Consider the following 12,424-nt stretch of genomic DNA (forward strand, 5'->3'; position numbering starts at 1 on the left):
ATGTATCGCCACTGACCTGATACTGGAGCGTTTCAAAGCATTATGATTCTAAAGAGGAGGTACCAATTGGGGAAAGATGAACAAAAGGGCCAGTTCCTTTCTTTAAGCCAAGTGTGATATGTTTAGTCTTGCATATATTGCATGGGTTTATTGAAATTGCACCTCTACTGAGCAATCTCTTTTTCAGGTTCATAACCTGAAAGTTCATAGATTCTGGCCTGAAATCAACATGCACAATAGCATAACACTACGGTGATTGTGATCCATTCTATACGAGGTGACAGCAGGCCCAGCACCCCGCCCCCCCCCACGTCCTCTGAGCAGTTAACACTGGCTAAGAACTAGCCAGTGAGGGGTACACTTCAAATGTAATGCATTTCCCGCTATTGGTAGAGAAATGGAGATGTATCTAAGTGCTGCCTAACACATGAAACCATCCTCCAAGCACTTTTAGGGTCTAAAGATCATTTGTTCTGTTCATCTCCCTTTGCATACCCAGATGAAGGGCTAATAGGCTTCTCTAGTGAATACTTTCCAAGCTCTGTCAACCAGATCTTGACCCTTGCTCCAGGGAGCTCAGATAACGTCCATGACATCGTACGGTAAATTGAAATGACATGTTGTTAGACAGCTCTATGGAGGTGGTTTTTGAACCTATTCAATGAAAGAACAGTGGTGTGGGAGGAGAGCATTTTTGGGGAAAAGGTAACTCCTTGGTCGGCAGGAGATTTCTCACTGACTGACCTTAATTAACTCTGGTGTCACATGAAAAGGAGCTGTGCACGGGTACAGGTCGTTGGGAGGGTAGGCTCCTGATGGTAGCCTGGTGACAGGCCTAATGATAAATGGACATGCCCTGTGAAACCCTCACCCTCAGAGAAGCCAGTGTCAAGTAAAAAGCTCAAAGAGGCCCACTGAAGACGTGCCCCCTCATAAACACTGACAGTCGGAATGTCGATGTTATGAGAGGACTTTTCTCTTGGTAAACATCTCAAATCACAGCAAATTTTTCCTTTTAAATAACTTTGATAAAATTTAAGGAAAAATGAGTAAAGTCAGTAACTCATGCATGGATGGAATGAAGACCATCTAAGTCGTGATTATTTTAGGGATTGCCCACTTCACAGCTTATCGTGGGGTGTCCTTTGTGCCATACCCTGAAAAGCTATTCAAGGATTTTGTTGACCGACAATTAAAATACAAATTGTAAAATAGCTTTAAAACAGACTGCAGCAGAATTATTCAAATAAATGTATCTACAGGGTGGTGACAATGCTAACTGCTGAAATGAAACTTTTAAATAATGTTTTCACTTGTTTTCTTACACCTGAATTCAAGATATAAATGCTAAGGGTGGCCGGATGGCTGAGTTGGTTGGAGTGCGAGCTCTGAACAATAGGGTTGCTGGTTCGATTGCCACATGGGCCAGAGAGCTGCGCCTTCCACAACTAGATTGAAGACAACAAGCTGCCGCTGAGCTTCCCGAGGGGCAGCCAGATGGCTCAGCTGGTTAGAGCGTGAGCTCTCAACAACAAGGTCGCCGGTTCAATTCCCGCATGGGATGGTGGGCTGTGCCCCCTGCAACTAAAGATTGAAAACGGCAACTGGACTTGAAGCTGAGCTGCGCCCTCCACAACTAAACTAAAGGACAACGACTTGGAGCTGATGGGCCCTGGAGAAACACACTGTTCCCCAATATTCCCCAATAAAATAAAATAAAAATCCTACTATAAAAAAAAGACTACTTAAAAAAAGATTACTATAAATGCTAGATAAACGGCTATTTAAAATTTCCTGTTAAGCCATGGATATCAGACACTTCACCTTTCAAATGTAATGTTTTGGGGATTACTTAGAATAGCAAGAACTCTAAGGCCAGAAACCAGCGAATTCTTTGCGTGAGTCCGCGTGGTAAAATTGTGACTTTAAGATAATGTAAAGAGGGAAAGAAAAGTAGCAGCACATCCCTGACATTAGCAACTTTCTACAAATGAAACGTGTTGTTGCTGGACAGCAGCCACCTAACCACTGAGTCCTCTGGGGACCCTGAAGAGGAAGAACACAGGTACCCTAACATACAATATTCTACATCTGTCCATTTAGCTGCATAAGGGATTAGTCAGCAGTGAGTCAGCGCTTTGTGCTATTGTCAGATGGAAGTTATTTTCTACACCGCAGCCTAGAGAGCTTTCTGTGCCTAGAAGAATGAAGAATGTGATTAAGACACACACACACCAAAAACTTTCATTTCTACACCCACCTCCCCACCACATCCCAAACAATCTCTGTTTTCACAGAGAGAAAAGTGTGCATACGAGTAGGTAGGGTAAGTATGGGCGCATGTATTTATGAAAAACCCTTTCTTTTGGTGCCTCCTTGATTTAAGGCAAACTGTTTTGGGGGGGGGGGGAAATTACATTTTTAAAATGGATATCATGGCTAATTGTGAGACTCAGATTATGTCGATGCCCTGCCATCTTCGATTGAATCTGTTGGTATGGGACATGAGCCCTCTGGTCTTTTCCCATCACCCTAGAAGTGAGAAGAAAATGCACATTATAAGGTCCTCCTTCAAAGTGCGTCAGCATAGCTAGTGGTGTCGTCTTCATTTAAGTCATTCCATCTAAGTGCATTTGGTTATAATGTAAACATATTAACCAATAAATAATACAGTCACGACGCAGAGGTTACAACCAACATGTGACTTTTTATCACGTACTACAGCCTTGTAGGAATTAGCATCTCAAACAAAAATCTTGGTAGTGTCTAGAAAGTTGGTTCACTTGCAATTGCATTCTTGACCTTTCTCCTACTCTTGCTACCAATGAAAAATGCTACTCGAGTAAGTCTATGAATCATAAGCTTTTAATAAGCTACATCTTGAGGAAAGAATATCTTCTTTTATTATGAATTATGCTTAATTAACCTCATACGACCTTAGTAGAGGCTCATGATCTTAAGATCAAATTTTAGAAACATGATACTTGAAGATTTATACTAAGATAAAGAGGCCATTTCTCATGTAGGATTATGTACTATTGAAAACATGGAATGCGAAATCAAAGACAAATGCATCTCGTGTGAAATAAATCCAATATATAAAGCTTTGTGTTAAAAACAAATAATTAGAAATCAATTTTAATTTGAAAGGAAACATGAGATTTCTTCTCACAACATGATTTTCAATGTGACTGTTAACATTCCAATTTAAATAAAAATTTGTTATAAAATTCAGTTAAAATTCAAAAGATGCAATTAGAAGTGATTTAACATTAAACTAAATTTAAAAGATTGTAATCTAGGGGAACAGTGAGTTTTTGCAGTATGTCTGTAAAACTTCTAATACATAAATAGTGATGTTGCTGAACTTGAAGGAAAAATTATTTCTCTAAAATCCGCCTTCTAAAGCTTTAAGCTGGAAAAAACACCAAGTATAAAATCGATCACTGATGGTATCATATGTGGCAACAAAATTCAAAATAGCTTGATAATCTAGGCCTTCATCTTAACTGAGTACTTTAGTCATGAGTTTGTGTGTTTATAACAGCTTTACGATAAAATTCGCATAGCATAAAATTCAGTTTAAAATTGTATAATTCAGTGGTTTTTAATATATTCACAGACTTGTACAACCCCACCACTGTCTAATTTTAGAACATTTTCATCATCCCCAAAAGAAACCCCATGCCCATTACCAGTCACTCTCCATTCCCCCCTCCTCCCCTCCTGCGTTCTGTCTCCATGGATTTGTCTATTCTGGACATTTCCTATACATGGAGTCATGTAACGGTGGCGTTTTGTGGCTAGCATCTTTTACTTAGCTTAATGTTTTTATTATTGTTTATCCATTTATCATTGGTGGGCATTTGGAGTGTTTTCAATTTTGGGGCCATGGATAAGTTTTTATATGGACGTGTTTTTAGTTCTCTTGGGTAGGTACCTAGGAGAGGGGTATCTGGGTCATATATTTAACTTATGTTTAAGCAGTTGAGGAACTGCCATACTGTTCTCCGAAGTGATTGCACCATTTTACAATCCTGCCAGCAATATGTGAGGGCTCTGATTTCACCACATCCTCACCAACACCTGTTATTGCCTGTCTTCTTTATTTAAGCCATCCTAGTGGGTGTGAGGTGGTATTTCATTGTGGTTTGCATTTGCATTTTCCTGGTGACTAATGGCATCCAGCATCTTTTCATGTGCTTATATCTCTTTCTTGGGAAACTGTCTATTCAGATCCTTTGCCCATTTTTAAATTGAGTTATTTGCCTTTTTATTAGTCGTGTCTTTTAAATGGGATTTCTAACTTGTACATTTGGTATCAATTAGTGTGATCTCAGAATCACAGAATCTTTAGGCTGGAAGGGATTGTAAAATTCTCAGTCCAACCCCCTCTGTTGGCAGATGAAGAATCGGAGGATTAAAGTGACATGCCCACAGTCACAACAGAGCTAGTTATAGTTAGTAGCAGAGCTTCGGAGATTAAGGATTCTATGTAGAAAACGGAAACATACACATTTCATGATTTGTATTTGAATAAGGCCCCTTTCTCACAGAGACCAACCCTCTGATTTCAATATAGTGAGGCCAAGGGATGTCATCTGGAAGGAAGAGGACCTAAGGGACTTGTCTTAAAGTGGCATTCAACCAACAAGGGCAGTGTTTTTACGTAGATCAATAAAATGGCAGCTTTCTAAATGTACTTTCGGTCAGACTTTACAGAATAGTCCTCTCTTGGCTTTAACATGGTGAACCGCGAGTGGTTCATCGTGTGTGAGCTCACGCCTTTGGGATCTCACACAGTAGCTTTAAAGAAAGAGCCTCAATCATTAGGGCTTTGGATTTGGTTGCAAAATAAAGCCATACTTGGAGTTTTACTAAGTCTTCCCGTTGAAATCCAAGAAAGCATTCCATTTGGTTTCATGAAATGAAGGTGGGGAACAGGACAGCCTGTGTGTGAGTTTTCTGCCAGAGCTCTGACGTGTGGGGAGAGAGGGATTTCTGTCAGAGTCCTGAAGTTCTATTCTCTTTCTACCTACCAGACAATATGGAGCAGACAAACAAAGAAGACAGTATTCAGACTCGAACAGCAAAGTATCTGTTCACATGAGTCCACAGACACACACTGGGTTTTTAACACTATCAGCCCACACCATTGAATAGCTTTTTCCTAATAAAGAAGCATGTGATAAAGCTAATTTCCATGGTCTGCAGTGAGTTTTTTTGTTTTATTTAAAGAATACTCTTCCTGATCTAATGAGACCTCTTTGCCCCACATGGTTGCATTGTAGTTGACTTTGATGAAAATAGTTCACAGACCACCTAGTTCACTGAGGGGACAATGCCTTTTAAACCAGGCTTCTAGGCTACCTGGCAAACGTACCTGAACCCCGCTGGGGCAGGAGAGCTTCACAGTGGGGGAGTTGAGCTTCACAGTGGGGTGGGTCATAGTTAAATTATAGCACTCCACCCTTGGAAATGGGGTGTCCTGTGGGTTTGTTTCTGAACGACTCCAAGCTACTTAGAAGAGAAAAACTGATTGCATGTGGTGTGCAGATGGACCCGTATGGGACCTGTGCATGTTTATAACTTTATATGTACCACTAGGGAGCTGGAGAACGTGTCTGACATGCAGTAGGTACTCAAAACTTGTGAGTTAAGTCTTTACTCAATCAGGTGTATCCATATTGAACTGCCACAAAGAAATGAGGTAAGGCCTAATGTCATTTCAAAGCATTTGAAGAATAAATATTTCACTTTCCTTTTTCCTTATTAGTTTTCCTGTTAAACTGTATCTTGGCACCTCCATTAATCTTTATGAGACTCTAGCTTCTTATTAACTGAGGAATGGTGATCTCTGTGGCCAGTTACTTGCAAACAGTTTCCTTATAATTCTCCTTTCCTTAATCAATGACTTTTATCTAGCTTCCTCATTCCAAGTGCAAAATTCACTGATGTCAGTGAAGACGAATTATATAGTAAAATATTTTTCTTAGCCTTTCCCTCTACACGTTCCAATCGCCCTATTTTTGTCTCAGTGTCTTATTTAACCACTCAGCTATGTAGTCTTCTTTCCGTTGGGGGTGGGACCGGAGGACCAGGCAGATGATGGTATATTCTATGGGGGATCTTCTCTCAGCTGGCATTTGGGTGGTCCTCTGAGGTCAAAGTTTCTCTCTGATGAAGGTCAGGATTACTGGTGTTCTAGGTTGCTGATAAAGATTCATACTGCAAATACCTCCTCCTACTCTCTGGTTTCTGGTGGGTGAAGGTTGTTTAAGATGGTGTTATACATGTTTGGAAAATGCAAATATAATAATGATTATAATCGGGGGGGGGGGGCGGGAGGGGGAAGGAAGATTCACACGTTTTGGAAACCAAAGCAGCAGGCAGTAGTTATTGCGTCAAATCATGAAAAGAGAGGCTTCTTCCCCGCGGCCTCTCTTGGATGAGCAAGCTCATCATCTCCACACTCACCACAGAGATCACCTACAAGCAGCACCCGAATTTTCCGCAGGAAGCTGTGCTGGATCTTTTCCAGCACACGGACAATTGCTCAACTAAATCCCCAGAGTTCCATGCCAGAAAGAAGGGCAAAAATTATTCCACCCCCGGCATTTCTCAGGGCAGGTATTATCAATTGCTGGCCGAGGCTTTAGAAAAGGCCAGTGTTCCCATGGACCACTGATGTTGCCTCAGGAAACCCGTAAGTGTGAGTCAAGTACAAAATGCTTTCCTAGGTGCCTGAATAGGTTGTGCAATGGGGTTATGTGGTAGACCAATTGTATCTATATGAAACAGTGATTTAAATTTAAATTAGTTAATGGTCAGCCATTTTTTTCCAGTTAACAATTTGAGACCTGGACCTATTTACATAAAAGTTATTTTTAAAATATTAATTTATATCACCAGCAACTCCAGAAAAGCAGAAATGTTCATTTAACGTCTTTGCCATTTCATGCGCAGCAAAATATTCCAACAGGAGTGTGGGTGGGGCGGAATCCCTCTTGATGGTAGTGATGGTGTGTCTGCCACATACTAGGTGGCATGGCCGCCATCCTGCCACTTAGAGGACACAGCACTGAATCCATACACAAAGCCTGTGAGGTTTTCTAGTTCCTTACGTGAGTCTGCCAAGTAGCAAGAAATTAAGAAATGTGCGAAGCCATGCGGTGAATAAATGGAGAGATTTGGCTTCGAATGCAGATCTTTAACTGAGTCTAGTTTTTTGTTTTTGTTTGTTTGTTTGTTTGTTTGAAATATTAGGACCCAAGAGAAACACTAGGGAGCACTGCTAGACTTAACCGTGGCCATTTGATCACAGATTTCATCTGTCCGATCTGCGATCCAACATTGGATTGTCCAGCTCCATCTCCCACCTTGAATTCCGCCGCATAAACCTATGTTTTAAGTAAAAAAATCTCCTAAGGCTGACTCCAAATAGTTCACTTTCCTCTCTCCCACAATACCTCCCCTCCCTCCCCCTCATTCCTGCTAATCCTGAGCTTTCACCCGGTCCTTGCAGGTCCTTGCAGCTGCCTCGGCAGGAAGAGGAGGAGGATGGTGAGGGGAGGGGCAAGCGGAGGCGGAGGGGCCGAGAGGTCCCGGTAGGGGTCCAGCCTGACCGTCAGGGAGAGCTTCAGGACAGGATCCACCCATTTAGCACCAAACCGGGTCTGTCAGCAAGGGCAAGTCCGAGATCCGGGGCCCAGCAGTGCAGCCTGTCGTTGTGCAGAGTTGTGGAGAGGAGTGACTTCAGCAAGTCCCAGAGCCAGACACAGGAGGGCTCTTAGAACTGTGCGGGGTCAAGATGTAGAGATTGTAAGGCACTTCTGCAGAGCTCGCTTCAGTCTTACAGCAGTCCCCACGGCATCTGCTCGTCCAATGTCACAGAGCAGGGAGCAGTTCCCTCTTTTCTGTTCCCCGATAGAGGGAACTTGGAGATGATAATGATGTCAGACTGACCAAATGGCTTCTAAAACTGATTTTGGTTCTAAAATTAGTTTTCCAAATGAGGAAACTAGTTCAGAAACAGAAATGACTCGCCCAAAATATCATGGCTCATGGAGAACCCAGGAAAATGTCTATATACTGTATTCAGAAAAATGATCAGGCCGTATATACACATGACCCACACTGGTATAAGAACTATATTTTGGATTTCATTGACATTTTACCCTGAGAGTTTTTAATAACCTACTATACAGTCTTAACATAGTTGCATTTTGAACCACGTATAAATCTCTTACTATTCTAAATGAATCGGCTTTTGGATATTATTCAGCTTGTTTGGTATAATAGGATAGACACTACTCATGAGCAAGACTTCGACTAGAAAAAATCAGTGAATTAAGAGAAATTTGTAGTACCGTGTTTCCCTGAAAATAAGACCTACCCAGACAATCAGTTCTCATGTGTCTTTTGGAGTAACAATTAATATAAGACCCAGTCTTATTTTACTATAATATAGTAAGACCGGGTCTTATACTAACTTTTGCTCCAAAAGACACATGAGAGCTGATGGTCTGGCTAGGTCTTATTTTCAAGGAAACAGGGTAGCTGTATCTTCATGCATATGCAAGTAAGATAAAGATGAAAAGTCACCTTTATGGAAAGATATAACTTAAAAAAAAATAGAGGGCAGTTTGCAAATAATACATTTCAAAAATTTGTTTTCCAGGATCTAGTTCAGGTTCAAAATTAAAAGGCCCTGACCTGAGTTTAAAAGGCCCCCAGCATGTCATGCAAGCAGGCCAGACGCTGTATCTCAAATGCAGGTAAGCGATTGTTGGTGTGGGGATAACCTGGCTGCCCTTCCCAAACGAAGTAGGAAGGTCACCTCTCAGAGCAGGAAGGTAGGGACTTCAGCCGTCCCAAGTGCAAACCACAGTGTCCTGCTTCCTCTGGAGGTTGATGCACCTCCTGGAAAGACTCACTCACTCCAGGGGAGGCAAGCGGGAAGGGACGCCGGGAACATTTTTGCATCTTTATTCTGACTTGTTTAAAAGCTTTTCGAAATGTGTGTGTTTCTGTAAAGAAGGTGACTACACTAAAGAGAGGACATCAGAATAGTGCTTCCTCATGCAGGGAGGGTCTAAGAACTGCCCCAGCCCTAACTGTGTTTTGTTTCCTTATCTGTATTGAAGGGGGGCAGCAGCCCATGCGTGGTCCTTGCCTGAAACGGTGAGTAAGGAAAGCAAAAGGCTGAGCATAACTAAATCTGCCTGTGGAAAGAACGGCAAGCAGTTCTGCAGTACTCTGACCTTGGCCACGGCCCAGGCAAACCACACGGGCTTCTATAGCTGCAAATATCTCTCCATACCTGCTTCGAAGAAGAAGAAAACTGAATCTACAGTCTATATATTTATTAATGGTAAGCCTTCCATTTTCTACACCCGTTTTCTGTAGCTTCCCAGGGGGTCACAAACCCACCCTGATCCATTGGAAAGGGGGCTTTCCTAGGGCAAAGTGTGAAAGAAAGAGGACATGCAAGAGCTTCTAGCCTAATTATGTAGAAACTTTTAGAATGCATTTCTTCGGTGTGGATTTCAATGGGAATTTTCAAGGACCAGTCAGTCAATTGTATGGTCCCTGAAGGGAGAGAGTGTTTTGTCTACTTTGTTCACTACAGTATCCGTAGCACCTAGAATAGTGTCTGGCACAGAGATGGATGAATACACGAATGACAAGATGTTAGTTGTCTCTTCATTATTGAGAAGCCCAAAATAGAACACAAGATTGTTTTGTACATTAACACAACTGCGATCCCTTACAAGTTGGAACTGTAAAATTCCAACTGTTCTTTCTACTAAATTCATAAATGTAATGTTGCTAATGTCTTTTGAATGTTCTAAATTGGTTCCAGTTGATGGTGTTGTATTATGTCATGTTCCTTAAGCAACTTTATAATCATATAAGAGCTGGCATGTGCCATTACATAGTGAAAAGGGCAAAAGGTAAAAATGAATCATTTTTTCGGTTATAATTTTTATGGTATGGTTTTCCTTTCTTAGAGAATGAACAAATAAACTAATATTCAGAGGGAAGAAATGCAGAATCCTTAAAGAAATATAAAATGACAATAGAAATGGATCCTTGAGAAAGAATAAGGGATAGGGCCTGTCATTCTTTGTTTTTTGTTTTCTTGTTTAGTTCCAAGCCAATCTCCAAAACTTGTTGAGAGGGATTTAAAAAAAAAAAAAAAAATGAAAAGAAGTTCTAGAAAACAAAGCAAAACTATTAGGGACGTCAGTCACAAAATCAAATTAAAAGCCAAACGAAAACAAGCAGCCATCAGTATTGATGGTGTAAATACACAATATGGGTCTACCTCAGGGTGAGGGAGAGAACCCGGTGTTTGTGTGGGAAGCGATCCCACAGAATTACGTTTTGGTGGGAATCTTTTCATTTTTGAAATAAGGCGACTAAACAATATGTAACTATCACATTCAGGATTAATCTTAGGAGGTGGTAAACAGTGGTATGATACTGGAAGTAATATCTTTTTAGTTCTTGCCAGCCTGACTTAGACAGCCACTTTTCTGCCCCTGTTTCTCCAAACTTCTTTCTGCACATTTTCCACTTTTCCAGCAGGGTAGATAACTGGAGGAGACAACAAACTTCCTAGCAGTTTACCAATGTATGAAAGCAGTCACCCCATTTAAAAATAAAAGGAGGAAATAGGCCAGGATCTTCACTTAGGGAAATGAGCCCCCTTCCATGGAGAGAAGAGAGGGCCACAGGCTGGAAGTGCAGCGGGGTGGAGCAGGGGCGTGGCAAGGCCCGACTTTCAGACAGCACTTCTGAGCTCAGGGGGAACTAAGACACAAAGCTTGACAGTAGTGGAAAAAGATATATATATATCTGTTCTCTTTTTCTAGTTTCACATAGTAGGTGATATTCTTTTTGCCACTTGTGGAGGGGGGATAAAAACCCACTTTTTCCCTGTCTTCTAGGGGAGTGGAGTGAAATTCATTCGTACTAAAATTCTCATAAAACTTTTTCCTATGAGTTTATCAGAGTCTGACTTGCAAACTAAATATTTAAATGAGTAAAAGACGGCCATCTCTTGTTTTCTCTCTAAAAAATAATGTTCACTGTTTCATCTTTAATTCCTATACTGTTCAACAGACTTCGAGCCGTAGGTAGGGAGTGCCGAACCCATCTCCTTCAATCCCCTTTGATATTAGAAGGGAAACTTAGCTACTTAGAATTAGTTCCAGTTCAACCATTACTGTGTCACATCAATTGTTAATCTAAGCCCCATGAGGACAAGGTCCATGTCTGTTTACATTACTTTTATCTGCAGTCTGCCTCCCCGCTACAGTGAGACTTCGGTAGTATATGTTCAAGGAATATATGAAGTGATTCACAGTGGCTGTGTAGAATACGGTGTTGAAATTGACATTGAGGATGAATCCCAGGCAAAACTGATTATTGATGTCTGTTATGAGACCTGAAGGGGGAGTCATGGCCATTGGGTCTGTGTTGACCACATCTGCTCTCCTGCAGTAGTCCACATGCATTAGCATAAAGTTACACGTCTCGGAGTCTCAAAGCTCCTGCATAATCTTGTTGGACATCAGCAAATGGTCTATTTCAAAGACAGTGTTCTTGGAGAAGGAAAGGTAGTGAAATGCGTTGTCTTTCATAGGACATTGCCATGGAATATACCAGGGGTGCCAAAAAAAATGTGTACTAGTGGACACTTTGGTCAACGTTGCTCAAGCAGTAGTTCACCATAATCAGAAGTGTCTGGACACCGATGGTAACCACTTTGAGCACCTCTTGTAATTGCAGAAGTCACACGTGACTTGTATTCATCTTTTGTTATCGGTATATATTGATATAGGAACACCAGTTGTGTTGTCTTTTTCCTGGTAGGGAAACGTTGGTCTCATATCACACTTTACTGAAGTTCTGCACAGCTGCCATACAGGTTATTCAGCATGGGTAACTTTTCCAAATATCCTAACATTTTTATGTATTTCCTGCTTTCATTATTTTATTAATTCTCTTTCTGAGAAAATTTGGTCTTATGCTTCTGTTTTTATTGATCCTTACTACATTACAGTTTCATTTCATTCAGGGGCACAAAACTCATCTCTGATGACTCAGGACTGTCTCTGAGTTAATAAAACTCCAATCAGTTCCTAACACACAGCTGTGATCACTTGCTGGATAGTAACTGGTTCTCACTTATTTATTATTGTTAAATCTTTACTTAAAGTACATTATCTTATTTGGACAATTCCCACCCCTGATAAGCACCTGCCGATGTGTTGGCATTTCATTTTTGTTTTCTATAAAGATGAGAAACACTGCTAGACACATATTTTGAAAAGGCATAGATTTGTAGTCTGATAGGGCTCTGAGAAAAAGAATCAGGGCTGGATCGCTTTGTCTACAAAACGCCAGATCCAGT

General features: G+C 41.1%; 1 protein-coding gene across 1 annotated transcript in view; it reads left to right on the forward strand.

The window, feature by feature from the left end:
- Positions 1-12,424, forward strand: part of FLT1 (fms related receptor tyrosine kinase 1) — a 160,624-nt gene that overhangs the window by 17,520 nt on the left and 130,680 nt on the right. The window contains exons 3-4 of the mRNA XM_081046004.1: positions 8,681-8,777; positions 9,147-9,373. Coding sequence (XP_080902130.1) covers positions 8,681-8,777; positions 9,147-9,373 — 324 coding nt within the window. The remainder of the gene's footprint in view (positions 1-8,680; positions 8,778-9,146; positions 9,374-12,424) is intronic.

Source organism: Rhinolophus hipposideros (assembly GCF_964194185.1).
Source record: "Rhinolophus hipposideros genome assembly, chromosome: 4".
In the NCBI taxonomy this organism is placed as follows: domain Eukaryota; kingdom Metazoa; phylum Chordata; class Mammalia; order Chiroptera; family Rhinolophidae; genus Rhinolophus; species Rhinolophus hipposideros.